Here is a 24,085-nt window from a genome sequence, read left to right on the forward strand (position 1 = left end):
TCAGTAATGTCTGTGGTGGGAGTGACAGAAGTGGTTTAGTCGTTTCAGACTGGAGTGTAATGCTCATCCTATGGCGGATGACTGTAGCATATCTTTTACCTCCTGCAGATGTGTAGCGTTGTGCCAGGCCTGTTGGCCGGAAATTCTTATCTGGTAGATGGCTCAGATCTGTTGTACTCTGGCTGGTTTTCAAGTTGGAGCGATGCCCTACCTGCACCAGAAATTTAGTATTAGTACTAAGGCATAACTTAGTGTGACATGTGACAAATGACAATTGTCAACTCTTAGTCAAATATATATCAAACATAACTAGAAAAAAGTTTTTTCTCGTAACATGACAATCACCAACAATAGACTAAAAGTTATAAAATTTATAGTTAGTGGGAACAACATCTTCTGTAACCTAGGAATGGGTCTGCTTCATTTAACAAAATATCACTAGCCTTTGTACATTGTACAACATATTTCAGATGTGAAAAATGTGCTTCACATCAGTAAACAAACTGCGAGTATGAATCCACAAAAGAAAATATGTAAAACTAACTATATTGAATACAGCTGACTGATTTCCAGGCCAAAGTGAGAATATGTGAGAATATCATTACCTTTTCATTTTAACAGGGAGGTGGAGCATCATAATTTATTAAATGTCTAGGGACAATTGAACATTGACTTTTGTTTAAGAATAATGCTTGAACTCTCTTATTTTGTCAGCATCTAAATTGTAAAGCCTTATCTTTACTGTTCAATTCTGATGCTTTATTGCTTAGGAAAATCTAATGTGGTATACCCTGCCAGTACCTTTGTTTTGTTACCCACACAGCACCCTCTTGTTTAATCATTTAAACAATATCCTCTGGGCAGAATATTTTTTTCCTCGAGTTTGTGTAATGCCGTGGGATCAAAACTTCAAACTTTTCAGTGTTAGTATCTCCTTACACTAATATATGTAGCACAGTGTGTCTGAAAAGTCACTGTGCATAGATTGTGTTCAAAGTTCAAAGATAAGTTGGCAGAACTGTTTTTTCCATTGATGTGCAATTGTTTTTTTTTTTTTTTTTTAATTCTTTCTACAGTTAGATAACATTTAACTGTTTGTTCAGTCGATGAAAGCTACTGAATGTGATATATGGTGTTTGATGTTCAACTTGTTTTTAAATTTTCAAGTTGTTTTTAAATTATGGTGATTTCAACTGAGGTACATATTTTGCAATTAGGCGATAAATACACAGATTTAGTGCCGAAGGTAGCTGCTGAAAAAGTATTGGAAACAGACCTCATTGTAATGCAGTTCATCAACTTACTGAGAAACTTTGAGTGAGATGCCCAGTGTTACCAGGTGTAGAAGTATGAAACCGGAATTTCCCTATAGACAGTACCTGCCATCAGTGTAGGGCCTGTGAGACGGCATTTGCTGTGCAGATGAATGTCAACACACAGTAACCCAAGTTCCATACATCGGTATCTGTTTCAAAACCATAAACATGTCGAGTTTTTGTGCCTACGAGCTACGATTTGCAGACAGCATTGGTTTCCTGTTATCATTTGAAGAAAATTGCTGCAGAATTTCATCAAATGCTTGTCGAAGCTTTCGGCTAACATGCTCTTCAGAAAACTCAGGGTTTAGAGTGGTTCAAAAAATTCAAAAGTGGTGATTTTGATGTGAGAAACGACGAGCATGGGAAACCACTCAAAAAGTTCAAAGACGACAAATCGCAGGCCTTATTGGATGAAGATAATACTCAAACTCAATAGCAACTCGTGAAACAATTGAATGTGATGCAGAAAGCCATTTCTCTTCAGTTGAAAGTTATGGGAATGAGCAAAAAGTGGGAAAATGGATTCCACATGAATTTAATGAAAGACAGCAAGCAAATCAAAAGACCACTTGCGAAATGCTGCTCGCCAGATACAAAAGGAAGTCGTTTTTCCATCAAAATATGGACATATTTTGAGAATCCTAAGTGTCATAAATCATGAGTGAAACCAGGCAAACCATCAACATCCACTGCACGACCAAAGTGGTTTGAAAAGAAGACAATGGTCTGTGTTTGGTGGTATCAGAAGGGTGTCACCGATTATGACGTGCTAAAACCTGGTGAAACTGTTAACACTGAACACTACCAACAGCAAATGACCAATTTAAATGAGTATTACGTGAAAAAGGACCGGAATATGGAAAAAGGCATCACAAAGTCATATGGCTCCGTGATAACACCCCATCGCACACAGCAAAAAGGGTCAGGGAAACGATCGAGGTGTTCAGTTGGGAAATAGTAGGTCATGAGGCTTATTCTCTAGACTTGGCTCCACCCGATTATCATCCATTTGCATCACTGGGACACACTCTCACTGAACAACACTTCAATTAGTATGAAAATGGCTTGCTGACTGGTTCGCTTCAAAAGAAGAACTTTGGCATTCATAGCCTGCTGGAGAGGTGGGAGAAATGTATAAATAGCATGGAGGCTATTTTGGATAAAATATTGTTTATCAATTTCAAACAACAGTTGTGTCATTATTGCCACCAAAAGCCGGTTTCATACTTCTGCACCTGATAGATGTCAAAGGAATTGGAAGGCATTCTACACTGAACATACTGAAGTTTTCGGATATTTCTGAGTTTATACAGCAGAACCGGCAAAATCAATACACAAGTTGGCACAAGAAAAAGGTTTGCAACCACACATAATCCAGTTACACAAACACTGAAATTGTTCCTGTATAAAGTGACAGTAGTGTATGAATTGAAAGATGCGGATCTTGAGAAAAGGAAATCCATTCTGAATGGTTTGCATATTTTGTTGGGAGGAGTATCAGTGATGTCACCTTCTATACAGAGGAGCCCTGGTACAGAATTGTCATGCTGTGCTTGAAATGTCACTGAGAGATCAGAAAATGGGGGTGGAGGTAGCAGTACAGAAATGGTGCACTAGTGGACCTTTATTTTTATTTGAAGAAACTGTGAACAGTGATTGTTATTATTTAATGATCCACAATTTCACTGCCCAGAAAAGGAAGATGAAATGGTTTCAACAAGATGGTACTACTGCGTGCAAAACTGATAACACTATCCCTTTTGTGAAAGAGTTTTTTTAGGGACAATGCTGCCTCAAAAAGCCTATGGCCCCCTCATTTGCCAGACCTTACTCCAGCAAAATCTGCTGTGTACTGTATTCGCCAACACATGCTCTCTGACTTAAAAACTAAATGAGAAGCATATCACAATCAGATCTGCAGAAAGTGTTTTCTAATAAAATTAAGCAGGTTCAGACTTGTATAACCACCTAAGGATGTCATCCCAAATATGTGTTGTAACTGCACAGCAACTTTGCGAACAGCTTGTATCTTAGTAATTACTGCCTGTCAGCACATTTATGGATATTGTTAATTAAACACACACTGAAAGCAGTCTCCTCCTTTTTCTCTTGGGGTAGATCCTCTAATCTCACCCAAACCCCTTCTCTCACGTCATGTTGTCCCCCCCCCCCCCCCTCTAACCCTTCTGTCATTTGTAAAGCTTCCTGTTGAACTTTTACATATTGTTGCTCTGTTGTTGGGACAGTCATGCCACATATCTCACAAGTCATCTTCTGCAGGCAAATTATGACCAAGAATTTAGAAAACATTTTAAAAAGGTACAGAATATCATAGATCAAAAAAGTAACATCATAAGGTGGCAACCGCAGTTGAAGTAATAACTTCACCAATCACAAACAAAATAGTTTCACTTACTGTGAAACAGCAGGTAACTCCTACTTAACTTCTACAGCTATAATCTGCATGCTGCCTAGTTAACTATTTTGGTGAAGCACATGCCTGTAGTATATGAAATAGAAACTGCCAAAGGTTATAGAAGACTGCTACGATTCTGGCACTGAAATTATGTAGTCAGTAAAATGGTCAACCATTACTTACATTCTGAAGTTTTCGACGTGTTTCCTCTATGCGACGTTGCAGTTCCTCTCTCTTTCGAACTGTTTCAGAGTCAGTTCGTGCCTGCTTTGCTGCATTGATTACTGCTACATTTCTCAAAGCAGGTGTTATTCCTGTCTGGTTAGTGCGGACTAGAAATTGAGATGAGATGCTGGTTCCACCTGACAAACAAATCACATGATCAGATACAGGAAATGTTTACTATTGTCACTGAAGGTGAATCAACAACTGTGTGAAGCACAAATTAAGGAACATGAGCTGTTTTTGCTGGAAGGAACAAGTGAACACGAAACAAGGGCAATGCATAAAAAGATGGCAGGAGCTGAACATAATACAGGGCTATTACAAATGATTGAAGCGATTTCATAAATTCACTGTAGCTCCATTCATTGACATATGGTCACGACACACTACAGATACGTAGAAAAACTCATAAAGTTTTGTTCGGCTAAAGCCGCACTTCAGGTTTCTGCCGCCAGAGCGCTCGAGAGCATAGTGAGACAAAATGGCGACAGGAGCCGAGAAAGTGTATGTCATGCTTGAAATGCACTCACATCAGTCAGTCAGTCATAACAGTGCAACGACACTTCAGGACGAAGTTCAACAAAGATCCACCAACTGCTAACTCCATTCGGCGATGGTATGCGCAGTTTAAAGCTTCTGGATGCCTCTGTAAGGGGAAATCAACGGGTCGGCCTGCAGTGAGCGAAGAAACGGTTGAACGCGTGCGGGCAAGTTTCACGCATAGCCCGCGGAAGTCGACGAATAAAGCAAGCAGGGAGCTAAACGTACCACAGCCGACGGTTTGGAAAATCTTACGGAAAAGGCTAAAGCAGAAGCCTTACCGTTTACAATTGCTACAAGCCCTGACACCCGATGACAAAGTCAAACGCTTTGAATTTTCGGCGTGGTTGCAACAACTCACGGAAGAGGATGCGTTCAGTGCGAAACTTGTTCAGTGTTTAAACCTCCTCTACCAAGAAACATGCCAGAACTGTGAGCTCGCATCAACGATGCTTTCGAACTCATTGATGGGGACATGCTGCACCGAGTGTGGGAGGAACTTGATTATCGGCTTGATGTCTGCCGAATCACTAAAGGGGCACATATCGAACATTTGTGAATGCCTAAAAAAACTTTTTGAGTTTTTGTATGTGTGTGCAAAGCATTGTGAAAATATTTCAAATAATAAAGTTATTGTAGAGCTGTGAAATCGCTTCAATCATTTGTAATAACCCTGTATTATGCAAAACAAATGACAGTGCAACAACAGAACTTCACAGCTGTGCCCTAACAGGCAAAATAACATTGTCCTTTCTCAATCCGCACAACACATGGAATCCTTGAATTTGAATGAACTGAGTGTCCTTTTTAACCTATACTAAATTATTCAGCTTTCCTCCCAGCAGGAGGAACAAATAGTTATGAAAGTTCACTTTTTAAAGGCATATATCGACAGTACTGGAATTTTGCCTCCTGGAAGGGAGTTGCTTCAGTGAAGTTATCTTGAAAACCAGCTGCAGGAATATATGAGAATGTGTTATGGTATTGTTAAACAATGGAAAATCCAGGATGAAATGTAACAATGTTTTGAAAATAAAAGTTGTCACTCACCATATAGCGGAGATGCTGAGTCGCAGATAAGCACAACAAAAAGACTATCACAAATAAAGCTTTCAGCCAGTAAAGCCTTCGTCAAAAATAAATTAGATGACGTGCGCGTGCGCCCCCACACACTCACACACACACACACACACACACACACACACACACACACACACACACACACACACACATCTCTCTCTCTCTCTCTCTCTCTCTCTCTCTCTCTCTCTCTCTCGGAAACCACACTGCGAACAGCAGCATCACTGCATGATGGGAGTGGTGACTGAGTGTGGGTAAGGAGGAGGTCATTCTCATCAGGCACTGGTGCTGCTGCTCGCAGTGTGGTTTCAGTTGCCTGAGACTGCAGTTGTGCATGTGAGTTGTGTGTGTGTGTGTGTGTGTGTGTGTGTGTGTGTGTGTGTGTCATCTATTGTTGGGAAAGGTCTTACTGGCCGAAAGCTTTATTTGTGGCACTCATTTTGTTGTGCCTATCTGCGACTCAGCATCTCTGTTATATTATGAGCAGCAGCTTTATTTTTCATAGTATTGTTATAGTATCGTAATTGAAAATAAATTCAGATGTAAATGAATGCATGTGCACAAAGCAGGTACTGTGCAGATATGCTGGGTGGATGGAGAGAGGCAACTGAACACAGAGATCACTCACCAAGTCGAGATGGAAGTACAAACAACACAATTAGAATGGTGGGAGGGGAGGGGGAATGATGAAGTAAGCTCTGAAAGGAGAAACAATTCAGAACAATTTCAACTCTGTCTATTTGGATGAGCAGAGCTTTGCGTATATTGAAGAGTGTTTCTTTTATTTTCTTCAATGAAACTGGTGATGACCCCATTTTTGTGTACATCTATCCCCTATTAACTTTTAAAATTGTTTATTGGTTACCCACTAGCAGTTTTGATTAGGACACTAATAATCATCTGCTACCTACATTGAAATATTACAGAGTTAGGTAAGAAAACTAGAAATGTGTATGAACCCACTCATATTATCATGAACAACAGTTCCTTCCTAAAAGAGTTCCTTCTGAGCATCCAAATAGGTTAAAGATTTATGGTCAGCAATTTCTTCCAGATTATAGTCCCAAATTTTCTCCATTTCTTAAAAATTTATGGTATCACATAAATAAAAACAGCAAACTAGTTTAAAAACAAAGGTCTATTGATTATTATTACCTTGGTCTTTACCGACTCTTTCTGCATCCTGCTCCATGCCACTTAATGACTCAAATGTGTTTTTGAGGAAGCTTTCTCGGCGGCCAACTCTATCAAGGCTCTCGGTACTATAATATGGAACAAAATAATGGTTGTATCACATTGCTTGCAAAGAGCATTGAAAAATAAATGTCAAATTGCAATGTGCTTCAATAGCAAGAAAGTGCTACACAAGATGATTCTTTTGGCTTCTCTTCTCCAAGCCAATGACTAATGCAGCTCATCAAACTATCATTTTTCACATTTTGAGGCATATACAGGAGCACTTCATAAAAGAAGAATTAACTGCATTACCAAACCCATTTGTGCAGCACTTAAAAATATCTCTAACATAATAGAATACTTTAACATTTATGGCCTTGAAAGCTATGCAGACACTAATGGTATCTAGTAAGCAAATAACAGTGTGCTGTGCTTCCTGCATCTTTATCCCAATTTTATTAATCAACCACTGTAAAAACTTTGATCTGTATCTTCGGGCTTACCATGAAATTCGTTTCCTCAGAAAATAAATTCACTGATTACACAAATAGGGGACTGAAGACCTCAGATGTTAAGTCCCATAGTGCTTAGAGCCATTTGATTACACAAATGATAGCAAGAAATAAAAAACAGAAGGGAATAAACACATGAATGTAGCTCAATATGTAAAATAAATAGGTTTAAAAAAATCAAAGTGATATAAAGATCCTTATGAAACACCATCTTAAAAATTACATTTAGTACATCAAAAGTGGCTTCTTTACTTTTAAATATTCTCATAAATAGGGGACATAAAACAAGTGGTAGAAGTAATGTCATGTATAATCAGAAAACTTAAGTGGAAGTTGATACCTACGCTACATTACTATTAAGTTTCTAGCATTCTTTTTCACTGTTCTCGTTTGCGACTCAGTGCCTCCTCTACATAATGAGTACCAATCTGCCCCTCCCTTATTGTTGTTAATTAGTGATTCAGGCTATTTATCTTTCCTCTAAAGAAAATATTTACTAAAAATTAATAATTACCTTGCTGACAACAAGGAGGCAATGTTCTTGTCAACATTCTCTGTGCCGGGAGTTGATGCCCCCTCCTCATCGTCATCATCACTATCCTGACTGCCAGATACTGATGCCGAGACAGAGAGAGGAGCGAGGTGCTCAGGCCGCTGACTCCTCTTATGCTTCCGCTGGGAACGGCGAAGTTCCTCCACATCCATTGCGTTGACTGTGTAGTCACTATGCATGGGAAATCATTGGAATAATACTATTTAACTACACACTGGGTTCAACATTCAGCTATGAGTAAAATGCTTCACACTAAAGAATGGTAATGTTTTACAGAAACTGATTAATTATGAATCACAGTTAATACACAATGAAAACTTTTGTAGGAGAGTCTCTTGTATTAGTCTTGCACTATCACTTATGGTGCTTGTTATGATCAAATATAAGGACAGCAACATAGGAGCCAACTGTGACATCTACTTTCCACACACTTAAAGCATCAATCAACTGCAAAACTGACAAATATTTATAATGTGTTGGGAATAAAGACTGACTACAAATCACAACCATAAGTATATCATGCAATTCAGAGAAATGTGTGTATCAGGAATAACTCTCACAACTGAAGGGCTCTCTCTGTCATTTGGCAGAGCAATAAATATGAAATGAAATGAGTAGCACAAAATTAAATTTTTTTAATAAGAAACACACAGTACAATTATTTTATCACTTTGGCAACCTTTATTGGTACCACAGTGTCGCTGCCATTAACAGAAGTTATCCAAAGCTTCACTTTTGTCAAATAGTAAGTAAATGTTATTGGTACACAACACTTCCAGCAATTTGCAAATGTATCCCTGTCTAATAATCAGGTATTCTATGACCCAAATCAGTCATGTGATAAAAACTTACTTGCAGTCATGTGATAAAAACTTACTTAATGGAAAAGGAACAACACAAACTGCGAAATGGGAACAAATTTTTATCTTAAACTGGGTCAGCTTTGAGGTGATCTGTAGCACCAGCAGGGGGAGCAACAGCATGCATCTCTTATTCTTCACTATCTACAGAAATGTTAGCCAAGGGGCTAATTTTTCTGCCGATGACACAAGTAGGCCCAATAAATAGAACTTTTATGACCTTTGTGAACTTTTTATACTTGTGTACACAAATTTTAATACCTTTACATATCACCCTGGAAGTATTTTTACATATCAAGTATTTTACGTATCAAGTATTTAACAATTAAAACAAGTTGCTGCCCTTCTGTCCCCACTGGCCTGCAAAGGCACTATCTTCTATGAATGGCTTTAACTAGGTATTATCAATTGTGTTTGGTGTTTCAGTAGGTTTTGTTTTTCTTTAAAAGCAATTGAGGGAAAATAATTATCACATAATGAACAAAATGGTGACACTTCACAAATAATTAACATAACTGGTTACTTGTTTCTATTAAAGGAAAAAAATATGTCTTGTGTTTTTTATTAAACTTTAAAAGCTGGGACCATTATTCTTCTAAAATGTGAGTTAACAAGTGGCTAAATATTATGACTGAAAGGGTCAATATTGCTGCAGTAGTTGTTTGTGAGTCAGTGTTTCATAAAAGTTGGGGGAAAAACAGGAGTCAGTGCTTAATCAGTGCACCAAATCAACCATGATCATAAGAAAAACTATCTAAAGGTAGGTCTAGTAATTAACAGAAAAGAGTATACAATGCTTACATTCGATACCTCAAGTGAATTCTAATTCATTTAGCAATACTTCCTGAGGATTATTTTTTATTAATAACAATCAACTGAAACTAGAACTGTTACAAGGTATTTCATTAATAGTTCTTTCCTAAAACCCAGTATAGTAACAACGATTATAGCTGCTGGCAGTAAAATATATGGAGGACTTTTCTCTTGGACACTGTGGGAAGGACGATATTTGCAAATCATCACTGATGCTACAAAAGAACTAACTTGATGAAAAGACATAATGACACATGGAAATGACTTATTTGTCTACACAACTTCTTGACACCATTTAGCTGTTTTTTCCTTGGGAGACTGAGATGAATTGAAAAAAGCAAACATTTTAAGTTGGGAATACATAATTAGAAAAATTAACTGCCATGACTAAAGTCTGCACAATACAAATATGAACAACTGCTTCTTTCAATGTTCACAAATTCAAGCTCAAATGAGATTGAATTTGAGTCCAAGAAAATATAATAGTATCAGGTCCCTTTGAAATGTAACTTCTCAGGGCAATATACTCATGAATGAGGTTGCAAATAGAATTGAGAAAAGCCTGTGTTTTTACCAACATTTTAAACCACTTCTACGGAATTCTGAGTTGGCAGGACAATCAAAATCAGTTATACATGACACATATTTCAAATCAGTCCTTACAAATGCTTTAGAAACATGCACCCTCGCAAAGTGTGACTACACACTTCTGAGATGAAGTGCATCACACAGAAAACAAAACTGCACAAATTAAGAAATGAAAAGATGAGATGGATGGCTTGGATTAAGACAGCACTACTAGAGCTAGTCAGAATATCTGCACTCATAGCATTTGGGCACAAATTAACGATTGAATCAACAAGAACAGCTCAAGTTGAACTGGAGAGAGAAATTGTAGTTACAATGTGAGTAGGAAGATCAAAAACATGTTGGACAGAAATTTTAAGACTGACATCGCAGTGAGAGGACAAACATTGGATGGTGTCATGAACAGGAGGATTTATTGTGATAAGAAGATGTAGGAAGCCTGAAGAAAGAACAAAGAAAACTGCAGTTGTCAAATGATGTTAATGATGAAATCCCTTGCTCTCCTAAAAACATCATTATCTTGCTGTCTTTGGTGATTTGAGTTCAGTATATATAAGAGGAAACCTGAAAGAAACTACAATTCCTTTCTTGTGGGTGGAAAGGTGGTAGTGACAGGTTCATCTCACATGTGCCTCAACTACATATCTTTTGAATCAGTTGGAAACTATATATGAAAAAGAAGAGTGTCTGTTTTTGTAAATGTTGTTTCGAGTGTTTGGAGTTCTGCAATTGGCAAACATGACAGAACAATGCAAAGAGTGTAGTGGTGTGTGTGTGTGTGTGTGTGTGTGTGTGTGTGTGTGTGTGTGTGTGTGTGTGTAATCCAGCAACAATCATGTCAGTGGAAGACTACATCATCAGAATAACTGAACAGCGCAAAATAGGTGAGAACAAACATGCTAAAATGTTAGTTTGTTTCACAACATGAAGGAATGGATCACCACAGGCAACAAAAAGTACTAACTTCAAGTGCCAAAGTAATTGCTAAGGTACTGGCTTTATAACTTTTCCTCAATGTTCATGAAATAAAACAAAATTTCACTACATACTAACTCTGTCATAATTTCTGTGCCAAAAGTAAAATTCTATAACATGAGAGTTACATATCTGACAAATCTGCATATTAAACAGCATTCAAATCTGGAAGTGTTTTCAATAATTGGATGAATTTAAACAGAAAAAACTGTATGAGTAACTTCAAATGAACTATTATCTGTGTTCTGTCATTAAGATCAAACTTCCAATACTCTGGTCAGTAGCACTGCAATTTAGCATTTTGGAAAACATGTCTAAGGAGAAAAAACTTCTTATTGTGACCATGCTTATAACTTTGTTCAGTACTCAGTTTATTTTTTTCCTATTTCTCAGTCAGTGTATTTACATGCACAATATTCTATTACTTTGTAAAACCAATGCTCATAAACACTGCAGTATGGGGAGTCAAACACACAAATCATGGTTGCAGGCTGACACAGAAAAGTAGGAATTACCTGCCAGTTTCTTCTGCTGGTGGATAATAAATGAGCCTTTGTGTCTGTTCAGGCTCTGTGGATTCCCCTTCCCCTTCAGAATAATCTTCAACATCACCATCATGTTCAGTGCTCTCCATATCCTACACCAGATAAATATATAATAGTAAGAATTACCAAATCTATTTTCAATATTTGTAACTGTGTTTAATAATTCCACAGCCTACAAAGTGAGAAATGTATTTTGTGATTTATTTAAATGCCTAGGTTTGATACACAGGTGCAAGTGAAGGAATTCCAGCGCAACGCTGTACATTTATGAATACCACACTGTGTTTCAGGAATATAAAATGAATCGAGAAATAGCATTCAATGCTAGATTACTTAATAACACAACTAATCTATCAAATCACAGTGTCATTTGAGTTATAAGAGGGCTGATCTGAGAAAGAATAATTGCAATAACTGTATACACTTATGTGACAATAATCAATTAGAGAAAGTAACTAAAAATTACTACAAAATGAAATAAGAACAGAACAAAAAAAAAAAAAAAGCTGCAACCCCAACAAAGCAACACTATCATTCAAACTTAAACCTTACCATTCATATGTAACAATAAAAAACATATTAAAAATCTGCTAGGATTTAATGGAATATACACACTGATTTAGAGTGCAAGAATAATTATGGGTGTGTGTACTTTTCCCCCTCGCTTGTACCTTAAACGCCTTATATTGAGAATTATTAAAAATAATTCAATGCTTAATGCTAAGGTAGGCACAAAAACCACTTTCATCCTATCTTCCTCATGTTTCTGTCTCCTTCTTTACTACAACGATTCTATTCAAGTGCTGTCTAAAAGGTTCCTCTTCACTTCATCTCAAACCCCACAAAACAGTTTTCATAGAAAGGCATAAAATTAACTATTGTATAAGCCTTTTCCCAAACCATTTCAAAATTACACATTTGAGGATTAATTTTACAGACCATTTTGTTATTTACAAACCACCATTTTGTTATTTACAAACCATAACTTATGCAACTACAGTTTGAATAAGTAGTGTCTCTAACTGATTCAGATATTTGTTGTTGTTGATGATGCTGCTCATTACACTGGTTTATCCCGTTCCAGCCTCTTCATGTCAGTATAACTACTGCAGACTACATATTCTTAAATCAGTTTACTGAAGCCAACACTACTCTCCATTAACAATCATTCTTTGGTGCCCCAGATTGTGTCCAGTCACACTATTCCTTCTTTCAATCAAGTTGAGCCATAAAGCTCGTCTCTCTCCAATTCAATTCAGTGACTCTTCATTAGTTACTCTATCCAACTACCCAATCTTCAACATCCTTCCGCAATACCAGATTTCAAATGTGACTAATCTACTCTGTACTGCTGTATCATCAAAGCTTCCCCAAATTTGAGCTAGCTCTGAAGAAGGAAATCATGTGGAATCTTACTAACATCTTCAATCTTCTTCGTGTGCTATCAATCGCTCAAGGCTTGATTTTCTTTGTTTCCAGATTGCACCACCCTCCATCAACATGAGTAAGAAGAATCTGGATTGTTGCAACTCCTGCCATTGCCTCCACCTGTAGCAGCAGATGACGGGCTGTGCAGACTGAAAAGCAGCAAGAGGCAACATCCCTGCCCGTGCTCTTGGCAGCCAGGAGCTCATGCCATTTTTCACTACATTTTGCCGGGGTATGCGCGAACCACAGAATTCTCATCCCGCCCTCATCATCATCATTCTGTCACAGTCCACTTAACAAGAAGAGTGCTACCACATTTTTCCATGCCACCTTCGCAAGCTGCGTCTCCTCAAGGTGCTTCTATCGACTACAGGCGTACAAAGTCTGATGCCAGATACCCGGTTCATCCTTTCGGTATCAGCATTTGGAATACAGTGTACAGTGTAGTGCAAATAGTGCAGTGCGGCCAGGACTATCAGACTGATTTATCACTACTCTATCCCTGGCTGTTTTGGCAACCCTTTGCTGCCAAGCACGCCATTGCAGTAGGTTTCCCTGTGTCACTGGATGAGGCCGAACGAAGGCTGTAAGCCACTCATGGTCCACCTGGTCCAGGGCCTCCACACTAAGTGGGTGCCCTACTTGATTAAAAAGTATTAGCTCATTTTGAATGTTACTGTAGTCGTTTACTTTTGGGTTAATATGTTAGAACTGGCCAATGCGGCTCTTCCAGGACGCCCCATCATTTATTGCCCTTTTTCTAACTAGCACGCCGCTTAGGCATGAATGACCCATACGTGTACAGAAGGGAGCATAAATCGTTCCTTCAGGATCATCATATCTGTGTCAGATACTTCCAACCTTTACACACAAACAGTACCTTATTGCAGTAGCAACTGGAACTATTATTTAAATTGATTATTTTGATTTAAAAAATTTTTTGATGAATTTTATTTTTGTTGTAACACTACAAATAACTCTAATGCAAACTGACAATTTATAATATAATCAAAATGGAATTTATTTTAGGGTATCATGTTTACGCAACATTATACAATTAAAGAGCGTATTATGAAATTCCCTCTGCGCAATATCCAACAACTGAGTGAGAGCAGCTTTTCCCCTACAAATCCATTTAAGTGTCAATCTAAAGTGTATGAGTAGCATGTCCACCATTAGAATACGCCAAAATTTTTATCTCCACTCTTATTTGCACTTTGGCAACCACAGATAACAAATGTCTTGTCTAGACTGTTCCATTTAGTTTACGCTATTGCCTCACTGATGATAATCATAAATACTATATTACTCATATTTTAACTTGCCTCGTACTTATAACTGCCAATGCTGCTATCATCTGTTAAATGTCTGCTTCGGCTCAGATCCATTCCATCAGATGAACGGGATACAGTGACCTTACTTGTTGTTATCTGTAAGTACATTAAAACAATGTGGTAAATATTCCATAAGAAATGTTTCATGGAATGGCTACTTAGAATTCATACTATGGAATAAATCTTCAATAGAGTGAAGGGGTATGTTGTTGTAGCAAAAATGTTTCATAACAATGATGTTCTTTAGCAAAAAATCACACTAAAATCACCACCACTTGTTTGATATCCACTGCTGGATATGGGAAAACATGTTTTTACTAACAAAAACTTAAAACACACTTTGTAATTTTCATAGTAGCACACTTTAGAGTCCATGCACAGTACCCAACATTCCTGCCAATTGTCAAAGAATTGCTGCATGTATTCAGCAGAAATAATGTTCATGTTCTTGTTGGAACCACTTTAATATCTTCGATGGCACCAGTCTGATTACCTTCCAGATAATATTTTATGTGAAGAACAAAAATAAGTCACACGGGACCTTGTCTGGTCTTACTGTAGATTGGAATCATGGAATGGCTTCATAGTAAAATATAGCCTCAAATTTCTGAACATTAACCCCAATTTTCTTTTTCCAAACAAACGAATACCTAAATATAACATATTACAAAAGTATTGCTTGGTCAGATGCTGCAAAGAACTTGCTGTTGAATGCTGTTCTATCAAAAAAGATGATGTGCATGCTTTTCACTTCTCATTTGTTTATTCACAGTTACCTTCATCACAGAAAAGTTGTAGAGTGCCACTTTGTGCTCTGCCGAAATACACAAAATTTTACTGTCAATTATCAATTGCTTGCAAACATTAGGCTCACTTGTCATATGAAGAGTCAGTTTGTGTGAAAGAGACACTGTCATGTACTTTCATGCATTGGTTGAAACTTCGGCAACAGGTTTTGCACAAATTGTTCTCATATGCTCTCAGAAACTTCTCATATGCTCTCAGAAATGAAAGTGATGCACATTAGTTTCAAGAAATCTGACTATATGAGTGATCTGTCTGACACAAAGACATCCACTGGACAGTCAAAACAATCAAAACACACACTCACTTTCAGTGTACTTCAATTTCTAACAGCCTTATTTCCTCTTCCTTACTTCTTTAACTAGAAAGAATTGTTTATGGTGACACAATTAAAATAAAGCCTCATAACTTGGAGAAGAGTAACTAAAAAAAAAAAATCCACCCAATTTAATTTAATTAATAATGTCCTCTAACAGCCAATATGTTTCCCACTTAGTGAGAACAAGAGAAAACTTTTATATTTACATGACAAAACACAGAACAATTATCACAGGCATAAGTTATTACCTACCTGCTTTGATATTATCATTGTTTCCCTCTTGAAATCTGAATACTGTCTCAGCTCAGTTCCACTGTCAATGGAGCTGTCTTTGGAGCCACCATCAGAGTCTCCTCGTTTATCTACAACATCTATTTTATTAAATGTCATGGTATACTATTTTTTAATCTGCAATTCAATATTTGCAATGAAATATGAAAGTAAATCAAATATAAAACGGATTTTATTTAAAAAATATTTACTGAAAAACAAAAGCAAAAGTAACCTGTTTTCTCACACAGTTTCCTGCTTTAGAAACATATTTTTCCCAGTGAAAATGATGGTTTCTCTATCTCAGCATTTTACACTGAAGCCAGTTGTCTCAAGAGCCAATTAACGCACGAGTCCCTCCATGCCCTATTCATCTTCAAATCATGCCTGCCCTAGAGGTTCTTTAAGTGGCTCAAACAATTGAAAATTGCGGAGCAATAGGTCTAGTCAGATCAAGTTGAGTCTAGTGCATTTCTTCAAGATTTGAGCCTTATAGCTGTAGTAAAGGGCCTCACAGCATTGTGGAGGAGGATGCCCTCTCAAATCAGTTGTTTTCATCTTTTGCAGTGGTATCAGCCCTCAACTCATTCAACAGCTCATAGCAGTCCACAGTGTTGATTATGTACACTATGTGATCAAAAGTATCTGGACACCAGGCTGAAAATGACTTACAGTTCATGGTACCCTCCATTGGTCATGCTGGAATTCAATATGGTGTTCACCCATCGTTAGCTTTGATAGCTTCCACTCTTACAGGCATGCGTTCAATCAGGTTCTGGAAAGTTTCTTTGGGAATGGCAGCCCATTCTTCACAGTGTTGCACTGAGGAGAGGTATCAATGGCGGTGGGTAAGGCCTGGCACGAATTCTGCATTCCAAAACATCCCAAAAGTGCTCTACAGGATTCAGGTCAGGACTCTGTCCAGGTCAGTCCATTATAGGGGTGTTATTGTTGTATAACGACTCTGCCACAGGCCATGCATCAAGAACAGGTGATCGATCGTGTTGAAAGATGCTATCGCCATCCCCGAATTGCTCTTCAACAGTGGAAAGCAAAAAGGTGCTTAAAACATCAATGCAGGCCTGTGCTGTGATAGTTTCACGCAAAACAAGGGGTGCAAGCCCCCTCCATGAAAAACATGACCACACCATAACACCACCGGCTCTGAATTTTACTGTTGGCACTACACACGCTGGCAGATGATGTTCACCGGGCATTTGCCTTACCCACACCCTGCCATCAGATCGCCACATTGTGTACCACATTCCACATAACATTTTTCCACTGTTCACTCATCCAATGCTTATGCTCCTTACACCAAGTGAGGTGTCGTTTGGTATTTACCGGTATGATGTGTGGTTTATTTGCAGCCGCTCGACCATGAAATCCAAGTTTTCTCACCTCCCATCCAACTGTCATAGTACTTGCAGTGTATCCTGATGCAGTTTGGAATTCCTGTGAGATGGTCTGGATAGATGTCTGCCTATTACACATTACGACCCTCTCCAACTGTCAGCAGTCTCTGTCAGTCAACAGATGAGGTCAGCCTGTATGCTTTTGAACTGTACGTGTCCCTCCACTTCACTATCACATCAGAAACTGTGGATCAAGGGATGTTTACGGGTGTGGAAATCTTGCATACAGATATATGACAAGTGACACCCAGTAGCCTGACCGCATTCAGAGTCCATGAGTTCCACAGAGGACCCCATTCTGCTCTCTCACGATGTCTAATGACTACTGAGGTCGCTGATATGGAATACCTGGCAGTAGATGGCAGCAGAATACACCTAATATGAAGAACGTATGTTTTTGGGGATATCTGGATACTTTTGATCACATAGTGCATCATTACATAAAAAACCAATGAATAAAATGCCTAACCTATTGAAGAAAACTATGGAAAGAACCTTCCTCCTCCATTCCATATAAGGTAACTTTGACTCAGGAGTGTAGTGGCAGCTCCATGTTTTATCACAGGTAGTGATCCGACTGAAAAATGCATCACCTTCTTTCACAATCCTTGCTGCAAAACAGACCTCCAAATGTCTTAACTGCTGATCTGCAGTCAAAAGGTAGGGGACCCACCTGGCACAAACTTTACCAAGCTTTATGTCATCTGTGATGACTAATTGTCAGCTCCTATAAATTATTCTGACCCATTCTGTAATTTCTGATACGCTCACCCATTAATTGTCTTCAAGAATGTCTTGAACTCTGTGACTCTTTTTGTCCTTAATACTGGTTCAAGGACAGAGATTGTGTTCTTGATTCTCCATTCATTCCTGTCCTCATTTGAACTCTTTATGCCAGAAAAACTCATGGGTCCTCGGAAACGTTTGCCCCAAACTGTGCAATCAATCTCTGAAAAATTTCCATCATTTGAACTACTTCACCAGCAAGAAATTTTATAATTTTACATTGTTCAATGAAGGGCTGCTCCTGTTGCTCTGACATCATAAGCTCTACTGACAAACAACTGGTTGGAGTGTAGTATGGTCAGCTCTACCAACTGCTAATGGCTCCTTCCAAGCATAATAGAAGTGCACGCTCAGTCCCACCAACTGCAAATGCTAAGAAACAAAAATACCATTTATATTTGATTTACTCTCATACTACATGTAGTACTGTTAAACATTATGAGCATGCTAAAATGTGTGGGAACAAGAGACGACACATATGCACAGTATGTCCAAATTTAAACAAAAGTGTAGCATTGTTGATGTAAATGTGTAGGGTTCAAAAGCCAGAGCCAAACAGAATAATGTACTTTCAGTCATTAGGTCACTCCATCCTGTAAACTATTTGGTACAGTCAAATGAAAATGTGACAGATGGAAAAAAGTAAGTAAACTGTTTATAATTTCAAAACTAATAGCCCTAATTTTTAATACAGTAATGTGATATGGAAATCACATTGAGAGAAATCAGGACTGTGTGGAAGATTTGTAATGGCTTTCCAGCAAAACTTCTACAGCACTATCGAAACAATCTTGGCAACATTTAGGCCCACCCAATTTCCATATTTTTTAGCCCTGAAGAAAGACTATTGTGGATGCTGATTTGCTTCAGACGAAGATGTGCATGCTTCGGTAGAATCATCGTTCTGTACACAACCACAAACATTTTCCCTGAAGGCATTGAACATCTTTTCTCACACTGGAATGAATATACTAATAATTATGGTAATTACTTTTGAAACAATAAACTGTTTATTTACTTTTTTCTGTCTGTCTTTTCATTTGACTCCCCCCTTTTTGACAAAATATACAAAACAAAAAAGACTTTTGATCAAAACCTTGAGAAGATCTGCTGTTTCACACAATTTGTCTAGCATGCAGAATGATGAGGCCAATATCCAGAAGAACTTCATTAACATTCATAGGGTGGTATTCTTTCACGTGCTTTTTAAGTGCATTATTGTGATAATTTGTCAATCACAATGGATTAAACATTTGAAAGAAGGATGGTCTGATCAATCACAAGGTTAATAGGGATAGAACAAGCAGCTCAAATTGGGATGCAAATTGACTATGTCCTCTCTGAAGGAACGATACTGCCATTTGCCTCAAAACAATAAAAGGAAACAATAGAAAACCCACAGTCTGGATATTTAGACAGGGGCTTAAACCACCATCCTACCAACTTGAATTTAGTGCCTTCGATACTTATCACTTGATACTGAATTATTAATAATTAATAGCATCCACACACCACTATTTCTGCCAAACTGAATTTCCCATTAACATCTCCAAAATTTGAACATTTCTTTCTCACTGACAAGAAGAAATACATCATTTTTCAATTAAAATTTCCTAATAAATTAGGGACTGGTGTACTGTAACAATTATAAACATAAAATTTTTTGGCATTAGCTCAGAAGTACAAGTCTATGTTGGTCTATTGAAAATTAATTTAATTCTCTGTTTTTGAATGTGTCAACTACTATATTTACATTGATTTTTCATTTTTATGCAGCAACTGGATGAACGAATGACTCATTCATTCACACCACACATATCAGCATATCAAGCATAAAATTTGTTCCTGGAAAATACTGCTGCTGCTCCTCACCTTGGCCAAGTGGAATAGGAATTATGCTGTCACTGTCATACACTGACTTCACTGTAATACCACCATCTCCAAGCCGTTGAGCCCATCGTCCCTTTGGAAGATCCATTTGCCTGTTACTTACTGGAGTCCCAGTTAAGTCATTGTCTGCTATCTGTTTTTTGGCCCATAATGGTAACTGACCAACACTAAACCTGTAAATTTTTGAAATATTGTAATTCTCACGAACAAGGAATGACATCAATAAACACAACAAACAAAAAGTGATCTTAAGGATCCTCTCAAATACTTTAACAATGAAAACAATCAATTTTTGACAAAATAATGTATTGGATAAATAAAAATATCTACTCATCAAGCAGTGGCAGAATGCACACATGAAAGAAGGTTATAATAGGCAAACTTTCGGTACCAGTGGCTCCTTTGTCAGGCAGAAGGGCTGAAGGGAAAGAATATGGGTCAAGGAAGAGGACTGGAGAGATCTAGGAAAAGAGGTAGATTTTAGGAAACTCACCCAAAACCACAGAGAAGACTTAACAGACAGGATCCTGGGCAACTTTCAATAAATCTAACAATTTTTGTAGACCTCTTCAGTCCTTTTCCTTCACCCATCTTTCTTCTCATTCAACCTTTCTGCCTGAAGAAGGAGCCACTGGCTCTGAAAGCTTGCCTAATTATAACCTCCTTTTATGTGTGTTGTGCTGCCTCTCAAATGCTTTCTTATTTATAATGCTCTAGCACTTCTCTATTCTATTGGACTAACTGTCCAGTAAGGGGGAGTACTGCTCAAATAATTTTCTACCACTCACCAATTTATTAAACTTCACTTACTTATTTATCTAGATAAATACTTTTTTATCCTCTACTGTGTTATGTATAAAACTCATTTGTGGGGGAGAATTACATACAGGTTTATAGGATACAAACTGTCCACTACATAACAACAGAATATAGCAAGTGCACTGCCTACGTTACAATAAGGAAGCAGATAATGACAGTAGCATTCCTAGTGGCCTGGCAATGAATGTTGAACACAGGAAAATGTGGCACAAAAATTGTACTCCTGCTTTGTGAAAGATGAGTATTCAGTGATAATATTTCTCATCTGTACTTTATGGTTGGGCCTCATAGTCTACTGATGAAGTATTTGCCTGGAAATATTTCTGTGACCTTGCGAAGCAACACATTTGAGTTATCTCAACCGAAACTAAAATTAACTTCTCATAGCTGGCTTCACCTTTTGACTGTACAATTATTTATCTGTAAAGACCAATACTGTAATTTTGCCTGTGTGGGCACTGTCAAGAGGAAATAATTACAGTTTAGCAAAATCTGAAAATCATCTGACATGAAATAAAATGTCAGAGAAGCTGGTTCCTCGCATTGTTTTCCTGAATATGACTTCTTTGTGCATTGCTCTCATTGAATTGCACTGTATGTTGTTCATATCCTGCTTAATTTTTGCTCACATCCATACTACTGTATGAAGTAAATCTTTCCACTTTTTTTAAACTTATGAAACAGAAGCTGGTTTCACTGCACGGTGTCCTGTTGACTCATGTATATTTGTTCCTGCTTATGAATAAAAGCGTGTGCTGCTCAATTCCAATACTCTGGTGCTGGGTACCACGAAAGCTGAATGCTCACCAAAGGAGATGGATCCAGACAGCCATTAGGGGCATCACAGCCAAGCTGCACTGTGTTCGCACAGTGAATGCATCACATCATGTGTATGCAGTGACACAGTAGCATTTTATGTAGCTGGTGGCATTTTATGTGGCTGGTGTACAGGTACACAGCACACAGCCAGTCAGTCCAGTGCTTGCACTTGATGTTATTGGATCTATCTTCGCTGTACTAGGACTGCTTGATAACTACCTTGCTTATCACCCAATTATGTTCTTTGGTCACATCTTGGATTTCTCTCTCCATTGCTCTAGGCCCTGTCATTGCTATGGTGAAGGCTCCACTTATCACCTGGTTGTCATCTAGGTTGTTTGTCCTTGTCCTCATCTGTTGTTTGTCTGCAGCCTGTCTGCCATGTTTCACTCACTTACCATTAGTTTGGGTTACTCTTCTGCAGGCAGCTTTCCCACCTGACAGCTTCCTCTGTTTCTCTGTTCCTTCTGGAACTCGAATGTGCATACCGACACCCGGCTAACTGTGCATATAGCAAATACATTTTAAGTATATTGCTCATATTGTATAATATTTTTGTTCATTTGTATTTTTCCTCTTTCTCACACTTAATGCAGACATCTTAAATTTTTGTTGGAGTGGGAGGATGATTCTAGTACACTGATTTCTACTAAAGTGTGTTTGTAGTAACTGTTAATAAAATTTGAACATATGTACATAGCTACTGTTGCATTTTTGACATTTGAAAGGAAGAATGCTATAATGACTAAGACTACAAAGTATGTTCTGTAGCAAGAAGCAACACCATTTGAAGCAGAATTACATGCTCGCTCCATGACAAAATGTAATAAAGTTGGATACCAGTTCTGTTGAAAGCTTCTAAAATAGAGTTCTAGTTGTACACACAACTAAAAGATACTAATGCATTAGCTTTTGGCCACAGCCTTCGGCCTTCATCAGAAAAGGATAGACACACACACACACACACACACACACACACACACAGATATATATATTATATATATATATACACAAACAAACACAAACATACACACAAAATTCAAGCTTTCGCAACAAACTGTTGCCTCATCAGGAAGGAGGAAAGGAGAGGGAAAGACGAAAGGATGTGGGTTTTAAGGGAGAGGGTAAGGAGTCATTCCAATCCCGGGAGCGGAAAGACTTACCTTAGGGGGAAAAAAGGACGGGTACACACTCTCACACACACACACATATCCATCCACACATATACAGACACAAGCAGACATATTTAAAGACAAAGAGTTTGGGCACAGATGTCAGTCGAGGCAGAAGTGTAGAGGCAAAGATGTTGTTGAATGACAGGTGAGGTATGAGCGGCGGCAACTTGAAATTAGCGGAGATTGAGGCCTGGTGGATAACGGGAAGAGAGGATATATTGAAGAGCAAGTTCCCATCTCCGGAGTTCGGATAGGTTGGTGTTAGTGGGAAGTATCCAGATAACCCGGACGGTGTAACACTGTGCCAAGATGTGCTGGCCGTGCACCAAGGCATGTTTAGCCACAGGGTGATCCTCATTACCAACAAACACTGTCTGCCTGTGTCCATTCATGCGAATGGACAGTTTGTTGCTGGTCATTCCCACATAGAATGCGTCACAGTGTAGGCAGGTCAGTTGGTAGATCACGTGGGTGCTTTCACACGTCGCTCTGCCATTGATCGTGTACACCGTCCGGGTTACAGGACTGGAGTAGGTGGTGGTGGGAGGGTGCATGGGACAGGTTTTACACAAGGGGCGGTTACAAGGGTAGGAGCCAGAGGTTAGGGAAGGTGGTTTGGGGATTTCATAGGGATGAACTAAGAGATTACGAAGGTTAGGTGGACGGCGGAAAGACACTCTTGGTGGAGTGGGGAGGATTTCATGAAGGATGGATCTCATTTCTGGGCAGGATTTGAGGAAGTCGTATCCCTGCTGGAGAGCCACATTCAGAATCTGATCCAGTCCCGGAAAGTATCCTGTCACAAGTGGGGCACTTTTGTGGTTCTTCTGTGGGAGGTTCTGGGTTTGAGAGGATGAGGAAGTGGCTCTGGTTATTTACTTCTGTACCAGGTCGGGAGGGTAGTTGTGGGATGCGAAAGCTGTTGTCAGGTTGTTGGTGTAATGCTTCAGGGATTCCGGACTGGAGCAGATTCGTTTGCCACGAAGACCTAGGCTGTAGGGAAGGGACCGTTTGATGTGGAATGGGTGGCAGCTGTCGTAATGGAGGTACTGCTGCTTGTTGGTGGGTTTGATGTGGACTTCCTCAAATCCTGCCCAGAAATGAGATCCATCCTTCATGAAATCCTCCCCACTCCACCAAGAGTGTCTTTCCGCCGTCCACCTAACCTTCGTAACCTCTTAGTTCATCCCTATGAAATCCCCAAACCACCTTCCCTACCCTCTGGCTTCTACCCTTGTAACCGCCCCCGGTGTAAAACCTGTCCCATGCACCCTCCCACCACCACCTACTCCAGTCCTGTAACCCGGAAGGTGTACACGATCAAAGGCAGAGCCACGTGTGAAAGCACCCATGTGATCTACCAACTGACCTGCCTACACTGTGACGCATTCTATGTGGGAATGACCAGCAACAAACTGTCCATT

The 24,085-nt window shown here is 38.7% G+C and overlaps 1 protein-coding gene across 1 annotated transcript in view; it reads right to left on the minus strand.

The window, feature by feature from the left end:
- The window catches only part of LOC124711196 (mitogen-activated protein kinase-binding protein 1), a 378,080-nt gene that overhangs the window by 45,832 nt on the left and 308,163 nt on the right, over positions 1–24,085 (minus strand). The window contains exons 16-23 of the mRNA XM_047241126.1: positions 19,831–20,021; positions 15,740–15,858; positions 14,356–14,460; positions 11,573–11,694; positions 7,783–7,992; positions 6,736–6,842; positions 3,919–4,097; positions 100–211 (exon numbers count right to left, since the gene is read on the minus strand). Coding sequence (XP_047097082.1) covers positions 100–211; positions 3,919–4,097; positions 6,736–6,842; positions 7,783–7,992; positions 11,573–11,694; positions 14,356–14,460; positions 15,740–15,858; positions 19,831–20,021 — 1,145 coding nt within the window. The remainder of the gene's footprint in view (positions 1–99; positions 212–3,918; positions 4,098–6,735; positions 6,843–7,782; positions 7,993–11,572; positions 11,695–14,355; positions 14,461–15,739; positions 15,859–19,830; positions 20,022–24,085) is intronic.

Source organism: Schistocerca piceifrons, chromosome 8 (assembly GCF_021461385.2).
Source record: "Schistocerca piceifrons isolate TAMUIC-IGC-003096 chromosome 8, iqSchPice1.1, whole genome shotgun sequence".
Classification (NCBI taxonomy): Eukaryota; Metazoa; Arthropoda; class Insecta; order Orthoptera; family Acrididae; genus Schistocerca; species Schistocerca piceifrons.